Source organism: Musca vetustissima, unplaced genomic scaffold (assembly GCF_032173495.1).
Source record: "Musca vetustissima isolate MV318-11 ecotype Yass unplaced genomic scaffold, APGP_CSIRO_Mvet_v1 utg23703, whole genome shotgun sequence".
Lineage (NCBI taxonomy): Eukaryota > Metazoa > Arthropoda > Insecta > Diptera > Muscidae > Musca > Musca vetustissima.
In genome coordinates this window covers 159559-180447 of record NW_026877600.1, presented here as the reverse complement: position 1 = coordinate 180447, position 20889 = coordinate 159559, and the positions used below count along the sequence as shown (strand labels likewise).

At 35.5% G+C, this 20889-nt stretch overlaps 3 protein-coding genes across 3 annotated transcripts; all 3 read right to left on the bottom strand.

The window, feature by feature from the left end:
• Positions 1 to 275: 275 nt before the first annotated feature.
• Positions 276 to 780, bottom strand: LOC133322222 (keratin-associated protein 19-2-like). Its single transcript, XM_061531253.1, has 2 exons — positions 769 to 780; positions 276 to 707 (listed from the first exon to the last, which is right to left on the bottom strand). Exons 1-2 carry the CDS (start codon positions 778 to 780, stop codon positions 276 to 278), a joined length of 444 nt encoding a protein of 147 aa, XP_061387237.1.
• Positions 781 to 12562: 11782 nt separating this feature from the next.
• Positions 12563 to 13918, bottom strand: LOC133322220 (uncharacterized). Its single transcript, XM_061531252.1, has 2 exons — positions 12773 to 13918; positions 12563 to 12709 (listed from the first exon to the last, which is right to left on the bottom strand). Exons 1-2 carry the CDS (start codon positions 13916 to 13918, stop codon positions 12563 to 12565), a joined length of 1293 nt encoding a protein of 430 aa, XP_061387236.1.
• A 3342-nt stretch (positions 13919 to 17260) lies between these two features.
• LOC133322226 (ATP synthase subunit O, mitochondrial) lies at positions 17261 to 18334 on the bottom strand. The gene is made up of 3 exons (XM_061531257.1): positions 18212 to 18334; positions 17483 to 17920; positions 17261 to 17417 (listed from the first exon to the last, which is right to left on the bottom strand). The coding sequence occupies exons 1-3, from the start codon at positions 18239 to 18241 to the stop codon at positions 17262 to 17264; spliced, it is 624 nt and encodes a 207-aa protein (XP_061387241.1). The 5' UTR covers positions 18242 to 18334; the 3' UTR covers position 17261.
• Between the last annotated feature and the right edge of the window lie 2555 nt (positions 18335 to 20889).

Genomic DNA, 20889 nt, shown 5'->3' with positions numbered 1-20889 from the left:
TTGATGTGTTGCCGTCCTCTTATATCCTCCACGTTATAACCTCCACCTTATGGGTATAAACATACGGGTTTTAAAATATTTTCCTCTCCATAACTCCAATACCAATATTTACCCCTCCTCCCCCTATTAAATTTCAAACACAAGTCAAGGTCATCGCACATCTTCGTTTTTTTCTACAAAACTTAACAATTTATTTTTTATTTATCGTTTTTTTTTCTCATCATACCCCAAAAAATTAAATATTTAACTTCACTTAAACTAAATTAAAAAAAACTTTAGCCGAAAGCATTGCCACCATAAAGACCGCCATAACCGGGATAGCCACCATATGCCGAGCCACCAGTATAACCATTGTAGCCACTGTAACTGTTGTAAGCATTATAGGCATTATAACCTCCATAGCCACCATAACCGCCGCCATAACCACCAGGATAGCCACCATAACCCACAGGACCAGGATAGCCACCATAGCCAGGATAGTAGCTGCCATACTGGCCATAGGCATTTGCACTGGAACTGCTGCTGTATGAATTGGTTTGGCCATAACCAAAGGAACCTGCGGTGCCACCAATACCACCACCTCCCACTAAGGGTGGGGCAAAAGGTGGCAGGACACCACCAAAGCTACGTCCCTCCGCCTTGGGTGTTTGCTGTTGACCATAAACGCCAGGGGAAATTAAGGCCAAGGCCATGCATACCATTATAATCTACAAAGAGAGGAGTAAGGATATTATTTTGAGACTTCGTAAAGGATATATCCTTTCTTACCTTTACTGCCATAGTTTTTTTTCTTTTTTTAGATTTCTACTACCCTCTCAGTTGATCTGCTGTTTATCCACTGCTTAAAATCTATCTCAACTCCACCTATTTTATATACCAAAATCTTCTAGCCGGAGATCTTCCTCTAAAAAAATCAACAGCAATTTTCCATTTGATAAGCAAATAAAATCTCCCGCCTTTTTCTTAATTATAATTTCTTGAGCCATAGAATAGGAAGCCAAAAAACATACCTCTCCACAATATTTCAGAATAATGAGAAGTCATTTAGAAATGACACCAGACAACAATAGAGCGGAAATATTTTAGAGATTTTCCGTCATCCATTCGTCATTTTATTTGGAACTTCACAGCAATGATGAAAAATCTGAGCTGGGTTACTGACCTAATTCATAGCTCAACTCAGTCTATAATTTGAGCAATTTTTCATTAATATCGTGTGAGATTTTAAAACATATTTGAACTAATGATTTTGTTCAACAGACAGTGGGACCACTTTAATGCAGACACAATTTTAAAAATTATATTTTTTCGAACTTCGAACCATAAACTTTGAACCATTAATGGATTATCATAAGAATAGACTTCCCTTTTGTAGATTATTAACATATCCTCTTTTGTGAGGTCCCACTGTTACCTCTCATTACACATGGAAGAGTTTTGTGGTTTGTTGACGATCGCATGTCTTCAAAAAATTAAGACCAACTTTAATAATGTCCCATTTTTTTCCACGGGGTTAATCGTGAACTTAACATTGAAAAAGTTCATTGTCTTCTACGAAAGAGTGACGACAAATAAAAAGCGAAAAAATAAACAAACAGCTGATGAAAATAAAAGTGAAAAACAAAATGATGGAAAGATCATTAAACGAATCTCACACTTCAGTTACTTTTATGTTAAACTTAATTAACAATAACAACAACAAAAAAGGAAAAAAAATTAAAATAGAAAAAAATTAAAACAGAAAAAAATTAAATTCGGAAATACAGATTTTTTATATAGAAAAATATTATTTAAAAAATCCACGACTATACATATGGTGACGGAACGTAGTAAAGTCGGACTGGGACGAATATATGATACCCCTCACCGCTATGGGTATATTCTGCATAGTCTCCTAAAAGACGTCACCTTTTCGAAAGAACATTGACATAAAATTGAACGAAAGATATAAGAACTTTGGTAATCGGACGAAAATATATATGGGCGCTATATCGAAATCTGAACCGATTTTCAGGAAATTCAACACACATCATTATAGACTCAATTCAGTACGCTATGCCAAATTTCGTGCAAATCGAAAGATATTTAGGGACTTTGGCGCACCATTTACAAAAAATCGGACAAAAATATATATGGAAGCTATATCTAAATCTGAACCGAGTTCCACGAAACTTAGCACACATCATTTTAGACTCAATTGAGTACGCTATGCTAAATTTAGTGCAAATCGAAAAATATTTAGGGACTTTAGTGCACCAACTACATAAAATCGGACGAAAATATATATGGGAGCTATATCTAAACATGAAACGATTTTCACGAAACTTAGCACACATCATTCTAGGCTTAATTCATTATGCTATGCCAATTTCTTGAAAATCGAAGAATATTTTGAGACTTTGGTGCACCATATACCTAAAAACGGACGAAAATGTATATGGGAGCTATATATAAATCTGAACCGATTTTAACGAAACTTAGCACACATTATTCTAGACTTAATTTAGTACGCTATGCCAAATTTCGTGCAAATCGAAAAATATTTAGGGACTTTGGTGCACCATTTACCTTAAATTGGACAAAAATATATGTGAGAGCTATTTCGAAATCTGAACCGATTTTCAGGAAACTGAACACACATCATTCTAGACCTAAAATGCGGATTAATATTATTTTAAAAATCCACAAATTGACAACCACATTTTGAAATTCAAAACCTATTCCTTGAAATTTGAAACTCATTCTCAAAGAGGATTTTATGAGAAACAAATATTTCCTGAGAAATTCTTCATGGCGGAAGTGAACTACGCTCCGAAAAAAATAATAACTTCTAAACATTTGTTCAAAATATTAAACATGTTAATAGAAAACAATTTAAATAACATTTTTGTATTATTAATTTGTAGTAAATAATCTTCTGGCAGACATATCGGATTTACCATCATCATTATCATTGCTGAGGTTATTCCACTCAAAATACAGAACACACCCGCTATCTGTGTACATCGTCTTAGATTGTACGATGTGGTACTTTACTTTAACAATTGGCTAATTTGAAATTCCCCCCCAAACATCATCATCTTCTAATGGGCTTACTCATGGCACCACCACGACCGTTTTACCATTGGCAACTGCATGAAGTACAAAAACAATTTGTGATGGTTGATGCTATGCCGAACACGTATTGTCTTCTTCTGATCGTTATTGTCTCTTTTAATCGACTTTAGTTTGGGATGGATGATAAGCCGAAAGAACCATACGCTAATCATGCGCACTTGAAGCGGCTGTAAGCGCTGTTGATCTTCTTGTTGTTGCTGTTTCTGTTCTCTGTGACTTCATTCACCTGTGGCGTACAAAACAACACAATTTTTATGAGCTTGTTTTTTTCTTCGCTGTTTTGTTCTGAAAACAACAACATTTTTTATTCGCGGAGGCCCTGAGAGATTTTTCAATTAGTGTTCTCATTTCGATGGTCATTTCCGAAATCTGGGAATTCCCCAGCTGATGAAAAAAAATAAAAAAAGAATATAATTTACCTTTTGTTTCGTCATCATCTACTTGTCGCCGGGTAATGTGTTAAATATTCTGATGGGATCGTTTTAATATTTACACAATTAATGTGGAGTAACTGACAGATAGGCCTCGGAGAATGTGTATATATATTACAAAGCCAATATTATTGCCTTATTTTTCAATTAATTTTTAAATAAAGGGATTTCTATTTTCGTAAAATATTTTTTTTAATCAAAATGATTACGCCCTGTATAATAGCTGTCATGAAACGAGACATGAATTTGGCTGCGGTTAAAAGGAGAATAAAAGACCTCGTCTCCAGATTCACTCAAGTAGATGAGCGAATTGCTATAATCCGTATAAAAGCGAAGTTCTTCTACATCAGTCTCATTTGCGCCCATACTCCGACCGAAGACAAAGATGAGCAGACCAAAGATATATTTTACGATCGCCTAGAAACAGCATATGATCGCTGTTCTGGCCATGACATTAAATTTCTGCTAGGAGATTTTAATGAAAAAATCGGAAGGGAAAATATCTTTAGCCACACCGTCGGAAAATTCAGCCTTCAGGAAGAAACATCCGACACCGGCATGAGGTTGATTGATTGGGGTCGTAATGCTACTGATGAGAAAAACGCAGCCTATAGGGCAGAAAAGGGAGAAAAGGAGAGAGGAGAAACGTGTTTTCAGAAAAAAGAAGAAAGAACAAAAAAACGTGAGCGTGAGCACGTATCTGGTGACAAATACAGACAGCGTGTTGAGGATCTGGAAGGAGCATTTTAAAAGGCTTCTAGTATCAAAAAGTGGCGGTGAAGATGATACTGGTATAGAGTGTATACCACCTAGCCAAGATGAGGTCATAAAAGCAATTAATCGGCTCAAGAAGAATAAAGCAGCAGGAGACGATGGGTTACCAGCCGTACTGTTTAAGACTGGTGGTCAGATGCTGGTCAGGAGCATGCACCAGCTGATTAGTACAATTTCGCTAGAGGAATACATGCCCAATGATTGGAGCCTCAGCATCCTGTGTCCCGTGCACAAAAAAGGAGACAAGACGATATGTGCCAACTATAGAGGAATTAGCCTTCTTCCCATCGCATATAAAGTGCTATCCAGTGTGATGTGTGAACGATTGAAGCCAATTGGACATTGGACCATACCAATGCGGCTTCAAACCTGGCAAATTCATCATTGACCAGATCTTCACTCTGCGCCAAATTCTGGAAAAGACCCACGAAAAAAAACATCGACACATACCACGACTATAAAGCCGCAGTTGACAGCCCTATCCATTCAGAGGTGTTTAAAGCCATGTCTACGTTCGGCATTACTGCAAAATTAATTCGACTATGTCGAAAAGGACCTTTCGAAGCCCTTTAACGAGGATTCAGACAAGGTGACAGATTGTCGTGTGATCTTTTTAACATCCTGCTGGAAAAGTCATACGTGACCCAAAGGTGAACAGAAATGACACTCTGTACACCAAACAACACATGTTACTCGCCTACGCCGATGACATCGATATAATGGGTCGAACATTGCGTGCGGTAACAGCCACCTTTGAACAAATTGTGAAGGAGTCTACCAAAGTGGGTCTGGCAGTAAACGGCGAGAAGACCAAGCAGATGGTATCAACGTTGATCCGAGTCTGACGTCCAGTAGACTCGGATCAACTGTGGAACTTGAGAACTACAGCTTTGAGGTAGTTAAAGATTTTATATACCTCGGTACCGCCATAAATAAAACGAATGACATCAGTTTTGAAATTCGGAGAAGGTTTGTGATGGCCAACAGATGCTAATATGGTCTGAGCAAACAACTCAAAATCAAGGCCACCTCCCGCCAGACCAAACTCACACTCTACAAGACGCTGATACTACCCGTGCTGTTATATGGATCTGAAGCATGGGTATTTACGCAAGCAGGTGAAGCAGCTCTTGGGGCGTTTGAAAGAAAAATTCTCTGAAAGATCTACGGTCCGATCTTCGTCGACAGTGATTATCGACGTCGCATGAACCATGAGTTATACCAGCTATTCTCGGACAGCGACATTGTTGGATGTATTGAGCTGCAGCGAATACGTTGGCTAGGTCATGTTGTGCGAATGGATGAAGATGCCCCAGCCCAGAAGACATATAAAAGCGAACCAGTTGATGGTTCACGCAGAAGGGGAAGGCCACGAATAAGATGGAAAAATTAAGTGGAAGATAACATTGCCGAATATGGTCTTTCAAATTGGAAAAACTGCGCAAAAGACCGACGCGCCTGGAAATCTTTTTTAAGCTCGACTTATGGAACGAAAGTTCTGTCACAAGCCAGCTAAATAAGTAAAGCATAATTTTTATAAATTTTAGTTTTTAATTTCATTTAAATAATAATTTTCCAGTATTTTGTAACTTTTTTAGACCAATTTACATTTGGTCATTTTAATTCGTCAAATTTCAATTATTTAAAATTAAGTTGTTAACTGTCAAGCATCAAATTAACGTGGCTCAATTTAACTCTCCAATTCGTTACAAGTAGCCGTTAGAAAAAAAAACAAACAAATCTCTTTACATTTTTATATCAAATCAATTATATAAATTTCAATTAAATCATAATAATTCCCCCCACCCAAAGAAAATAACCTTAACCTTGATTCGCAGCAAACAAATTCCCATTGTAAGAGGTTTAACTGTATGTGTGTGTGCATGCGCACTGCCTGTATGGTTGATTATGTGTAGCTGACATATGACAGGCAATTGTTCTTTTTTAATTCATGCACAAACACGCACATAAGCTCACATAGTAGTGGGTAATACAGATCATAACTCTTTTAGTTTCTCTGAGAATGGGAATTTCACAGTTTCTCCTTTTAGCCGAAAAGTCAAAATAGTTATGAAGCCAGAGAGCAAGATCTCTTTACTTCTGCTGCCCCATATATAAATTAGAGTAGAACAAAGGAATGGTAGTTAGTTTAAACGAGAATTTTGACAGAAACGAAAGGAATTTAGAAGTGTGATCTAGAAGCAGAATGTTCTCCATTGTAAGTTGGATAGTGTGGATCAGGGATTAATAAAAAATAATTAATTAAAATGTGTGTGGGTGTGTTTTCAGATGAAATCCATATTCGTTTTATCCCTGGTATGCTGTTCACTGGCAGCCCCTGCACCCGGTAAACCCGAAGGTCGCACATTAGGCTTCTTGGGTGGTGGAGCCGGTATTGGCATTGGTTTTTCGGCCGGTATTGGAGTAAATAAAGGCATCTATGGAGGTTATGGTGGCGGATATCGGCCTGGAGGCTATGGTGGTGGTTTTGGTTATCCCGGTTATGGTGGAGGCTATGGTCATGGCGGTTATGGTGGAGGTTACGGCCACGGCGGTTATGAAGGAGGCTATGGTCATGGCGCTGGTTTTGGAGGCTTTGGCCATGGTGGCTATCCCGGCGGTTATGGTCATGGTGGTTATCCTGGTGGTTATGGCCATGGTGGTTATCCCGGTGGTTATGGTGGCAGTAATTACTATGGCGGTTACAATAAATATCATGAATCTGGTTATTATGGTGGCAGCAGTGGTGGTGGTTTCTTTGGTTAAGGAAAAAGAAACGAACTGTGATTTTTTTAGCATTTTTTCGAAACGAGTCATATGTATTAGGTTTTTTGTATTTGTATAGAATTTTTATAACATGAATTAAAAAAATAATAATAAATTTTGTTAAATGAACTGTAACATTCACTTGGTTTTTATGGTTCACATGAGCCTCAAGGACTTTTAGGCAATGCTCTCTGTTAAACACGAAGTGTGTGTGTGTTTTATGTACAATATCCGGTTTCTCGTTACTGATGCTGCTATGGTTTTGCCGAAAGTCCTTCAAAAAATTTAATACAATTACCGAACGTGTTATTCATTTTAGACACGATCTTTCAGAAACTACAACATGTGTATCAATATACAGTGGATCGAGTGGGATGGATTCAAATAACCTGCTGCTGTGATTCATTCATTCAACAGTGATTTATTTGTTGTTAAACAAGCAAAACGCGTATTGCATATTAAATCCTTGGCATGTGAAATTGCTACTGAAGAAGGTTATCGATCGGGAATACAGCTTTTAGTAATTTCTATACAAGACATGTAAGGCTTCTAGTTTGAAGAGACTCTTGATCTTCGAAGGAACATACGTATGCCTTTCTGCAGCCTATGCTAAATTTTATTTCATTCGGGCCGATTAAGAGTCGTCTGCGTACCATGTGACAAATTTATGGAAAACGATTTTTAGCGGAATTTATACACGCTATTCAGTACGTCGCACTGTTAAAAATTTAATCTCAATCAGACACCCGTTCGCAATACATATGGTAGCTAGCAACATCTGCACCAATTTCAACAAAACGCCATAATGTCATTCAAGTCTCAATCGAAATCTGAATTGATTTTCCCGAAACGTATCACACACAGCATTCTAGACTCAATTCAGTACGCTATACCAAATTTCGTGCAAATCGAAGGGTATATAGAGACTTTGCGGAGAAAAGTATTTATGGGAGGTACACCGAAATCGGAACCGATTTTCCCGAAACTTACCACTCATCACTCCTGACTCAATTCAGTACCCTAAGCCAAATTTCGTACAAATCAGAAGTTATATAGGGACTTTGGTGCACCATTTACATAAAATCGGACGAAAATATATATAGGAGCTATATGTAAATCTGAACCGATTTTCACGAATCTTAGCACACATTAATCTAGATTCAATTCAGCACGCCGTGCTAAATTTCATGCAAATCGGATGATATATAGAGACTTTGGTGCACCATTTACCTTGCATCGTACGAAAATATATATGGGAGCTATATCTAAATCTGAACCTATTTCTACAAAACTTAGTACACATTATTCCAGACTTAATTCAATACGTTGTGCCAAATTTCGTGCAAATCAAAAGATATGTAAGGACTTTTGTGCCCCATTTACCTTAAATCGGACGAAAATATATATGAGAGCTGTATCTAAATCTGAACCGATTTTCACGAAACTTAGTACACATTATTCCAGACTTAATTCAATACCCTGTGCCAAATTTCGTGCAAATCGAAAGATATATAGGGACTTTGGTGCACCATTTACTTTAAATCGGATGAAAAGGCATATATATCTAATATCTAAGTCTGAACCGATTTTTCTCAATTTCAATAGGGTTCGTCCTTGGGCCAAACAAATGAGCTGTGCCAAATTTCATCCAATTCGGATCGTAAATACGACCTGTACTTTGTTTACAATTTAACATGGACAGACAGACGGACGGACTGACATACATAAATCTACTTAGAAAGTAATTCTATGCATATTCTCAAAAGGAACCATGTGTCTATCACGTTTCCTTTTACCTGTTACAAAAATATGCACAAAGATATAATGCCCTGTACCACAGTGTGGTGAAGGGTATAAAAACCAAGAATGTCTAAGTCCTTGAAAAAAAATATTCTTTAAATATCTATGTCTGTTAAAGTTCTTGGAAAAATGTTCTGCATAAGTCTTTGAAAAAATGTTCTTTAAAAAATGTCACGCCTATTTTTTTTAATTCACTGCTTTTAATAACGTCCTTAAAAAGTATTTAAAAAAATCCTGATATTACTTCAAAATGTGTTAAGGGATTGGGTTATTAGTTTTTGAGCTATCGTGCCTGCCATTCGCAAAAACGCTGTTTGGAGAAAAACGCGTTTAAAGTTTGAGAAGCCCTCTTGCTGTCACCTGATGCTAACACAATAAATCGGCTATATCTTCAAAAATTGTTGAGATTTTCACTTGAAAATTTATGGGGACATTCTTGAATTAGTATAGGTTCAAATTAAATCAAAATAAGAAATTAAATTTTTTGAAACCGAGAATGGGTGGGGTCCCCTTAAGTAAAAAGAAGAATTGTTTGCGAATTACTGTATAGTGTGAAGGTAGATCATGGTTTTATTAAATTTATATCTTTGTTGTATTAGTTCGGCTGTAGGCTTTTTAAAAGTAAAAATTTATATTTTTAAAAAATTTTGACAGTTCGTGGAGAAGGTACCAGACAAATATTGGACCTATATAAATAAATATTATAAATAAAAATTATCAAGTTAATTTTAAGCTTTTGGAGTAGTCCATGTAATCGCTCATGGCCCTTTGGGCTAGGTTCTCGTTTATGAAATAAAATTAAATATTAAGGTCTGCCATTAAACCACACCGCCTTTATTTATTCCCGCCTATAAACAATTGAGAAAACACACACCCACAGTTTACCTCTTAATCTAAATTCCTTCAGAACGGACGGATAACGCTAAATCTTGTTAGAATTGTACTAAAATTTATCAAAACAAAATACATGCATAAGTTATATTGTCTCCATTATATGGGTGAGTTGTGTGTTAATTTAAATGTATTTATTATTTTTTGTTATATAGTGTGTAAATTGAAATTGTTAAAAAATGAAAATTATCTATTCTAATTGAAATATATATAAATAAAGAAATATAAATTGCAAATTACCTCTTTCGTAAAGATGAAAACATTTTTGATGGGATCCTTCATAACTTGGAACAATAAACTGAGCATTCAACATGAAATATACACCCAGGCTTTTCTACATAGAACACTAATACACACTCTCGTGTAAAACAGGCCATTTCAATATTAACATTGCTTTATTTTAAACATTTTGCAATACATATTTACACACACACGGCAACCGGACGCTTTTCTTACTATTACTATTAAACACAGTGCGGAATACAAAAAAAATAAACATTCTCACAACAAACAAACAAAACAACAAATTGACCGAGAAGGGGGACACAAATGCAAAAACAATCGTGCAAATTCCCGCGCAAAAGCTGAGAGCTTTAATGCACACAATGCAACTGAGAGAGGATTTCACGCACTCACTTGCTATTGGCGACTCTTATGAAATTAACCAATTTTTATCAAATAAAACACAATTCCAATTGGAAAATCACTTAACAAATGCAAAATATGTAATTATTTAATGGATTTACTAATTTTTCTTTTCGTTTTCCTAGAATTTCCCGACACAAACAACAAAATAATCAAGAGCAACGTCAAGACCGACCGTTTGTTAAGACAGCGACAATAGAACTGATTTCACGGATAGATAGAGAAAGAGAGAGTGTTAAGGGAAGCTCAAAGAGAGTATATTTGTCAAATTCGAATATTGTGCAAAAAGGAAGAAGAAATTAACAATCTTTTAGCAAATAAAACACAATTCCAATTGGGGAAACACTTCACAAATGCAAAGGATATAATTATTGAGTGGATTCACTATTTTTTCTTTTAATATTCTTAAAATTTCCCGACACAAACAACAAAATAAGCAATAACAACTTCAAGACCGACCGTTTGTTAAGACTGTGACAATAGAACTGATTTGACGGATAGATAGAGAGAGAGAGTGTGTGTTAATGCAGCTTAGAGAGGATTTTTGTCAAATTAGAATATTGTGCAATAAGGAAGACAATAGGAAAATGACATAGGAAATGGAATTGTAGAGTTGCCGTATTTATTTTTAGAAATGCAACAATTTGGGTAATTTAAAAAAGTCGTTGGTAGGAATAATTACTTTGGAGTGAAGAAAACATTCATGAATATGAAGATTTCTGGAGTAGATCTTCTAAACGATTCGATTTTTTGCTGCGTAATTTGCCTTATTTATATAACGTAAATATGTCGGACTATATCGGCGGCGACTCGAAGGGTCATAACCGATTACAAGACTTCGGATTTTTGCAAATTTGTACCAAATTAATTTTTTTTTAGAACCAAGAGTAAGACTCGGGTCGTATCAGAGCTCACATATAGGCCTTCTTTTAAGTCTTCAATAAGACCATTTTGTGATCCTAAATGAAAAGAAAAAACAAATAAAAAAGTGTCAGTTGGTGTTGCCGACAGATATATACTCTCAGGCTATGGTTGCGGAAGTCTAAGGAATTACACACAATTTTTATAATTTGATTTATATAAGGTATATATTTTTATCAAAGAGGTTTCGGATTTAATATCGATTAAATCAGTTATGAATTAGCTTCAAATTAAATTTACAAGTTTATAAAATATTGGCCCTTTTGGGGAGGTACTAGAAGGAGAGGACCTACTGGTTCCACCTTCTGACTTAATGTAGACTTGGTAAATATTATAGGTTGTGCAAAGTTTGTTTCGAATCGGACAATATATTCGCCTTGTATTGGATTTATAAATATTGAAATTTTTGAAAATTTTGTGGGGGAGGTGCCACAAGGAGTGGACTGATGGGTTCCATCTTCGGACTTGATCTAGACTTGGTAAAGATAATAGGTTGTGCAAAGAAATTGGATATTCCGTTGGCTTCATATAAGATTTACAAATTTTTAACATTTTAACCCTTTATGGGGGAGGTGCTAGAAGGAATGGATCGATATGTCCCATTTTCCAACATTAAACGGGCATGGTCAAAATATTAGGTTGTGCAAAGTTTAGTTCAAATTGGATTGTCCGTTCGCATGATATTATAAAATTAATTTTCAGTAAAATTTTTACCATTTTGTGACACTCCAGAAGGAGTGGTCCGATGTTCCCCCATCTTCGAACTTGATTGAAGTTTGAAGGATATATTACAATGTACATAATTTGGACTGAATCGGTAACTGCCTTCTAGAGTTATTGTGCGCACCAGCCGTTCAGACATACAGACAAATGGACGGACATTTGTAAATCGACTCAAAATTGTCTGAAATGGTTTTGATCCCAAAAAACATGGGGATTAAAACAAATATTTCGATGAGGTACATTTTTGCCGTATCATTAGCCATAAGGTTGAGGATATCCCGGTCCACTAGAAGTCATCTTAGTGTTCCATAAAACTATTTTTCCCTTTCAATAGCTAATCATAACTATTCTAAAATTTAATTTGATTTACAAAAATATTTAAAGAAATTTTGTTTAAAATCTATTTACAAAAACAATATAGGATTTGGTAAATTTGCACTTAAAATTAGAAAAATCGTTCGAAAAAAATTACAACAAAAAATCTTAAAAAATAGTTAACCATATCGATTGGATCTGTAAGAGCCATTTGAGCGTGTATAGGCAGATTGATATACCGGCTGGACATTGCCAGTTAGCTGTTGTATAATGCCATTCACAGTGGTGGCAACACCGCCAACCAATTGGGCAGGGGTCAAGGGAGCCTGTTAAATAAAAAAAATAATTTAATATAAAATGAAAGGGAATAGGGAGAAATTTTCACTTACCGCTCCCGCTGAATCATAATACACCCGATTCGGCCTTGGTCTACGTATTGGCACTGGCCGCTGATAATCTGGATCGACATCTGGATCATTTTGTAAATCCTGATCTGAATTTGTTGGTGGTGGTAGGGGATCTGCCAAGGGCCGAGCTGTAACCGCCAAGGCATTATTCAATATACCCGGAGCCCAAGCGCCCAAAATTTGATTTAACACTGGAGTGGCTGGATAGACAGGATCTAATAAGGGATCTGCTAATGCACCACCCAGGCCGGCGCCGCCACCACCATAACCCAAATCATCACCAAAAAGTCCTCCACCAAAACCTCCACCGTAACCACCACAACCTAATGGTGCCGCTACAGGTCCTTGAGGATACACTTTGTATACATTAACATCGAATAGAAAACGTCCTTGTTCCCTAGGTGGTGGTGTTATGGTTTTCTCTGCCTGAGCATCACGTCCATAGGCCAAGCAACGATTACGCAGAGCCGAAGCAGCTGCCAAACGTTGTCGTAGAAATTTTCGACGCTTCAAATATAATGCGGTTCGGGGTGAAGATTCATCATCCTTTTCCTGATTATCGGTCCCAGCAAATTTGGCATTTTCCGCATCGGGTATAGTTGCCGGATTTCGACGAGTGTCCTGGGAGTTGCTAGTGGCACTGTTGTAGGTATTTCTTAAATTATCCTTGGTATTTGTGGAAGATCTAGTATCCTGCTGAGTAGTGGCTGACTCGTCAGCAGGTGTTGTAATATAATTATTGCGTTTATAATCATCGGAAGAGGCATACCAGCGTACAGGGTTATTTGCCGATGTAGCTGTTTGTGTGGAATATGCTCTTGAATTGTAGCTATTATAACGTGTATCCTTAGCTGCCGAACTATATCCTTTCACAGCTGTACTCGGTCGTTGTGTTGTCGAATAACGATAGGCATTCGAATTTGTTTGATAATATGGTTTGGTAGCCGTTGAATATGAATTACGATTATTTGAAACCGTCGAAACAGCTCCACGATTATATGATGTAGGCGTATAACTATAGCCGGCTCTCCGCTGAGCAGGATAACGATATCCTTGGGTATATGTTTGCGAATTACAATATGCTACGATACACGTTATAAAGAGGAATATTATTTGCTTCATATCCATTTCGTTTAAAACATTTGGTGTTACACTTTTTTCTCCAACACTTTCAAGGACAATTTTGAGTTGCACTTTTTTATTTATCACTTTCAAGGATAATTTTCAAATTGTTTTCAGATATGTATATTCTTTTCGTTTTCGTTTCAGTTCACTCCGCTTTACGATGTTATTGCCTTAATTCGATATTCTCTACTAAACCTTGTAATGGCCTAGCATCTAAACTTATTAATTCAAAAATTTGCGTCTATTTTGCAGAGGTCTTCTTTTGATATGGAAAATAAGCCAAATTTTTTGCAAACACTCATTGTTGTTGTTGCTGTTCCAGTTGTAGTTTTTCCCAAAAAAGGCCGTATCTAACATTAATTTTAATTTCCGATTGCATAATATGTATGTCTGACTTTTTCACCACCACCAGCACCTTCAACATCGCCATCATCATCCACATTGAAACCATCATCACCGGGTTTTACATTGAGCGTGGAATTATGGTAAATACACTGTTGGCAATTTAAATAAGGTCTCTCTTAATGTTCGCACATAAATTTTTTAGTTGACAGGTTTAGCTGGTGGTTGAGATCAACTTTTTATGGTCTTGGGATTAGTTTAAATTCCATCTATCCTGCCACATCTGAATAGAAAAAAATCTTTGCTCGGATGTACATAATTATAGCTTGGTCTTTGGATGAAGTTCTGATCTTCTATTAGATGATCCGAAAGTCTTCTCATTGAGGGTCGGAAGTCGTTTTTATAGACAGCCAATCGTAAAAATTATCAATCCATCTGAGCAAAAGGTAGATTATTTTTACAATATGCTGTCTATAACAACGATTTCCGTTCCTCAATGAGAAGACTTTCGGAAGACTAATAGAAGATCAAAACTTCATCAAATAGAAGAGCAGAAGGCCTTCTAATAGAAAAGCAGTAGGTCTTCTAAAAGAAGATCAGAAGGTCTTCTAAAAGAAGATCAGAAGGTCTCCTAAAGGAAGATCAGAAGGTCTTTGAAAAGAAGATCAGAACTTCATCAAATAGAAGAGCAGAAGACCTTCTAATAGAAAGACAGAAGGTATTTTAAAAGAAGGGTAGATGGTCTTATAATAGAAGAACAGAAGGCATTTTAATAGAAGAATCATCCAAACTTTGTACATCGTAATATTTCTTCCAACCTTAAATCTAGATCGAAGATGGCAAATATCGGTCCACTCCTTGTTGGTGAAAAATATTTTTGTAATATCATGCGAACGGACTATCCGATTAGAATCAAACAATACACAAATTAATATTTTATCTTAGCATCGGTAATGTTTGTACAGCACCCTTCCTTGTAGTACAGCACCCACAAAAGCCAACATTTTCAATTTTTATAAATCCAATATTATGGGAAGGGTATGTCCGATCTAATCCAAACTTTACACATGAGAACCATCCACTACTCTACTACTTACTCCACAAATTGTCGAAATTTTGAAAATTCTTTAATTCAATACCAATCGAATACAATGTCCGATTTGATCCAAAACTTAGCAAATCGTAATATTTTTACTAAACCTAGATCAAGTCCGAAAATGAGACCCGTCCGTCCACTCCGTCCGTATTTCCAACAGAAAGTGTCAGAATTTTCAAAATTCTTGAATTCAATGCCAAGCGAATGCAATGTCCGATCTGATCCACACTTTGCAAATCGTAATACTTTTATCAAACCTAGAGCATGTTCGATGAAGGGACCCATCGGTCCATTCCTTCTAGTATCTTCCCCACAACGTGCGAACATTTTGAAAATTCGTTAATTCATCACCAAGCGAATGGAATGTCCGATTTGATCCAAATATTGCACATCATAATATTTTTATCAAACCTAGATCATGTCCGAAGTCGGAACACATCGATCCACTCCTACCAGTACCTCCCCCACAAAGTGTCAAAATTTTGAAATTTTCTTAATTTAATAACTAATGAATGCAATGCCGGATCTGACCCAAAATTCACACATTGTAATATTTTTATCAATACTATATCATGTCCAAAGTTGGAACCCATCGGTCCACTCCTATTAACTCCCCACAAAGTGTCCCAAATTTTGAAAATTTGTAAATTCAATATCAAACGAAAAGCAATGACCGATCTGATCCAAACTTTGTACAACGTACTACTTTTAACAAACCTAGATAATGTCCGAAGATGGAACCTGTCGTTCTACTCCTTTCAGTACCTCCTGATCCAAACTTTGTACAACGTACTACTTTTAACAAACCTTTGTCAGTACCTCCTCCTCCACAAAGTGTCAAAATTTTGAAAATTGGATAATTCAATACCAAGCTGGTATTCCGATCTGATCAAAACTTTGCATATTGTAATATTTTTATTTTTTTTATTGTCAACTATTTGATAAAAAAAATATACCTTATATAAAGTGAACAACAGTGTGTAGTAATTTCGTAGACCTCCACAGACCATAGGCTGGGGGTATTCTGAAGGTACTTTTATAGAAACTCAAAATTGTTTTTACAGCAGGATATCATACAGATCGAACAGGATATCATACAGGTCGAAAACCCAAAGCCCTTCTAATGGAAGCTCAAAAAGCCGTTTTTTACAGAAAACAAAAAAATAAACATTTCCCCTCGGTTGCTTTTTTTTAGCCAATATTTCCCTATTCAAATTAGCCGTAGTGTTACAACACTATTTAACACCCACACGCCTGCGTGGTATCAACAGCAATTTATGTGTGTTAAATAAAATTCTGGTTAAATTCGTTGTTGTTGTTGTAGCAGCCCTATTGCTTTTACACCATTGTGTAAATTCGTTGTTTTGTTTGTTTTTGCTTTTTTCTAGCTGAACATGCATTGACCTATAACTAATGTTGGTTTTGTTGTTACATTTTTTATAAAATATAGAAAAAATATAGCATATTTAACCTCACATTGTATTTTAAGTGATGATGGCGTTCCAGTCAATGGTTTGCAGAAAAAAAACATATTCATCATTCAAAACTAGGTCATCTAGTGGGAAAGACACTATGCAAAAAAATTCACAATGAAATTTTTGTTTTTTTTTTTTTTTTTTTTTTTTTGTTGTTTTTTTTTAACATCCATCATTTTTATTGTTTGTTTTAAATTTGCCGATGTTTTTAGCAAATATTCCATCCAAGAGTAAATTATTTTGCAACACTTGTTTTTTGTAGTGGGACAGAACGGGGGTAAATTTAGTTAAGAACACATTACCATATTATTTGATTCGGAAAATTGATTATTAAATTACTAGCATTTTTGTTTTTGTTTTGTTTTAACAAATAAAAGAAACTTAAAAAAGCTTTAGAGGAAATCACAAGATTTTTTAAATCCGCAATTTCAATTTAAGCGGCAGAGGAGATGACATCGGTGTACATCTTGACTTTGCTGGCAATGCTCATGTCAACATATTTATCACCAATGGAGACGATGAGACCACCAATGATGCTGGGATCGACACGGGAGGTAATCTTCAAGCTTTGGTTGCTCTTCAAGAAGGACTGAAAAGCAAAAACAAAAATATTATTTATTTCAAAAATAAGATATTTTATTAATATATTCTTACCTTCAAAGCACCCTCCAATTGTTTGCTTTGAGAAGCATCCAATGGTTTGGCAGAAACGACTTCACACACAACTTCACCACGATGGGCAGCCATGATAATGTTGAAGGCATTGATAACACCATCCAATTGGCTCAAACGGCCATTGTCGGCCAAAAGGGCCAACAAATTGCCGGTGGCAGCGGACCAACGCAATTTTTCGGCACTCTCCTTCAAGGCAACACCCATGACTTTCTTGTTGACAATGGGGCTGACAACAGATTCACGCAATTTCTTATCCTGCTTAAGGGTAGCTTGGAAGGCAAGCAAGTCCTTTTCAACTTGATCCAATTGCTTCAATTTGGTGGCGGCCGAGTACAAGGCAGTGGCATAACGACCCTCCAATCCGAATACTTGTACGGGGGGTTTGACCATTTGAGCACCAGTGCTCATAGCACGGCTCTGTAAAATAAATAAAAAATCAAACACACAATTACAATGGTGTTACAAAAAGTCAAGTACTTCCATTTATAAACATCAACACAAACAGACCACATTTTATTTTTCCAAAAAATATATAATTCCCTTCATAACTTTTTTTTGTTACATTACATAACCAACAAAAAAAATCTGTTGGGTAATTTTTTTCCAGACTATCTGATAACTGTTGGATTTCCACTCCAGGACATTGCCCAGTTGTTGTTTTAATAATAGGGAATTGTTTTATTATTTGTGCCTTTAAGGATTTCTTACCAACATGGATAATTTATTGACGGCGGCCATCGTATTTTTTGCCTTGGAGAATATTTGCAGAAAAATTCACGAATGCTTGAGCTTGCAAGTGCGCTGATACGGCTGTCAAAAAATTATGTCAGAATGGGTTGACAGCTGCTGTGGACAGTAGTGTCAACATGTCGTTAATAAAAAATCGCCAAATTTTGTATTTCGCTGTTTTGGCGGTTTTTGTGTTAAATGTGGCGAATAAAACAGATGTTTAGAACGGAATAAAATGTGTTTTATTAAAACTCATTATTTAAATTGTCAATGTCAAGAAAATATAAGAAATAAATTGCTTTTTATACAAATATATGTTTTAACGTGTATTTTTTGTAGAAAATCGACAATCAAAATAATCTTAAACAAATTACAGCGTAGAGAAGAAATAATTTTTTTTGGGAAGTATCGCGATTTATAAGATAACAAAATTGTCCTTTATGATATCGAAAAAGTAGTAAAATCTAGTAGATTCTTGGAGTACGGGAAATGTACAAAAATATTTCCTCGGGATATTTCATAGGTGCATATTAAAAAAATATATATTTATTCAAGGGATATCAAATTGTGTTTTTAAACTGAAAATAATTATGACATAACCATTAGCCATATCAATCAGCTGATCGAACCAAACCTATAGACATCAATGTATTCAACTGTTATGTCACTATTAATCGAATATATTGATTTCCATAGGTTTGGTTCGAGCAGCTGATTGATATGGCTATATGGTATTGTCATAACTAATTCTATATTTATACCCACAGTCTTATGTTTCTCGTGTTCGTTCCAAATCCGTTTAGACAATTTGGAGTTAATTTACAAATGTCCGCCCGCCTGGCAGTTGCACACGATATAGCCGATTTCATCCAAAATTTTCACATCGTAACATTTCTTCTAAAGCTAAATCAAGTTCGAAATTGTGTTATATTGGTCCACTCATTGCGGAACCTCCCACACAAAGTAGTCAAAATTTTGCTGACAATTAATTTTGTAATATCATGAACGGACTATCCCATTTGAATCAATATATGCAAAACCGAATATGTATACCAACCCTATTTATTGTTGGTTAAAATCTTATATCGCAAAAGGTTAAAATCTGCTTAATTTGGTAATCCAATATCAAGTGAATCGAATGTCCGTTTTGATCCAAACTTTACACATCACAATTTTTTTTATCAATCGGTCCATTGCTTTCATATCTCACCCACAAAGTGAGAAAATTTTATAAAACTCATAATTTTTATGAAACGAACGGAATGTTCGATTCGATCCAAACTACAAATCGCAATACTTTTTTCAATACCTAGATCATGTCCCTTCAAACATTCAAACATATGTGCTCATCGAAATATTGGTCAAACATATGTTTCTATAGAAGAACCTCTTCTGATACCTTTTTCAGATGACCAACTATGTGATAAAAACATATACCCTATATAAAGCGAATAATAAAACCAGTGTGTAGTGATTCCGTAGACATCTGAAAACCCATGGCATAATTATGACATAGGCAGAGGGTTTACATCCGTCGGTAACATCGACTGACACATTTTGACTTATTTAGTATAGTTTACACAAGCCACTCTTTTTCTATCATATAAATCACATCATCATTTACAGCTGTCACGACTTTGTTACCAAACCTAACCTCAAAGGTCTCTCTGTCCTCAATATATCTGTTCTCTCGTCTTTTTTCCTAGTATGAAAAAAATGGTCTCCGAATGAAATGACCGCTGATATACCTGTGGCACATCGTTTAGCCAAAATGACTATGAAGCAGAAGAGATTGACATTTATAAATTCTTATACCAAAAATGCACTAGATTCGGGACTTCTATAGAAATCATGGTAATCTTAACCTCCACAACCTTTAAATTTACCCTATATTGACAACACTGCTTTATTCTGTTGGTACAGTACAACAGATCAGTCATCAGAGTTGTATTTTCATTTATAAATGTGTACCGTTAAACTTGGCAGAATTAACATAAACATTATCGCATTGTTTTAAATAACTAAATCGTTTGGTTTAAAACTATAATACAGAGTATAGAAATAAACGTAAAATGCACAAATTTAAAGCAAACGACTCAACATTGGAATTTTGGATTTAATACCCTATATCTTTCTTTTTCGGGAACGAACGTGCTTTATTATATATCATTTAATCGTCGTTTAAGTTGTCATTCCATTTCCTTGTCACAAACGTTGATTTTGGGTGCAATCAGGCATTAGGCGTATAGTCAATAGTATGGAAGTAACAACCCGTCTGCATTTAGGTATTCATACGTTTACTTTATAATAATAACCATCAATTAAAAACGATATTTTCTTGATTTTTTTTTTCTTTTTTGGCCTTTTTTCAAGAGATTTTTTATTTGAAAATGAAACTTTCGTTTTTGTTTTGTTGTGGTTGTTGTTCTTGTTAAATTCTAAAATACGAAATTTTGTTATTCTTGTTTTTGTTATTTTTTTTTTTTACTTATATTCCTCCGTATATATTATCGCATAGTATGGAATCAATTTGTTACGGATATTATATATCAATATGTTTTTTATACTTTTTTCGAAGCATCCTTAATACACACACCACTCAGCAATTTACTTGTCATCTGAAAAAGAAGACAAAAATAATTATTTTTGGAAATTAA

What these genes read in the sequence shown, in the direction of transcription:
- LOC133322220 (XM_061531252.1), bottom strand. Translation starts at nt 13,918, where the DNA reads ATGGATATGAAGCAAATAATATTCCTCTTTATAACGTGTATCGTAGCA. An exon ending in ATTATGATTCAGCGGGAGCG is followed by an intron (nt 12,710 to 12,772) that starts GTAAGTGAAAAT and finishes TTTATTTAACAG; the next exon opens with GCTCCCTTGACCCCTGCCCA.
- LOC133322226 (XM_061531257.1), bottom strand. Translation starts at nt 18,241, where the DNA reads ATGGCCGCCGTCAATAAATTATCCATGTTG. An exon ending in TCAATAAATTATCCATGTTG is followed by an intron (nt 17,921 to 18,211) that starts GTAAGAAATCCT and finishes TTTATTTTACAG; the next exon opens with AGCCGTGCTATGAGCACTGG. An exon ending in AATTGGAGGGTGCTTTGAAG is followed by an intron (nt 17,418 to 17,482) that starts GTAAGAATATAT and finishes TTTGCTTTTCAG; the next exon opens with TCCTTCTTGAAGAGCAACCA.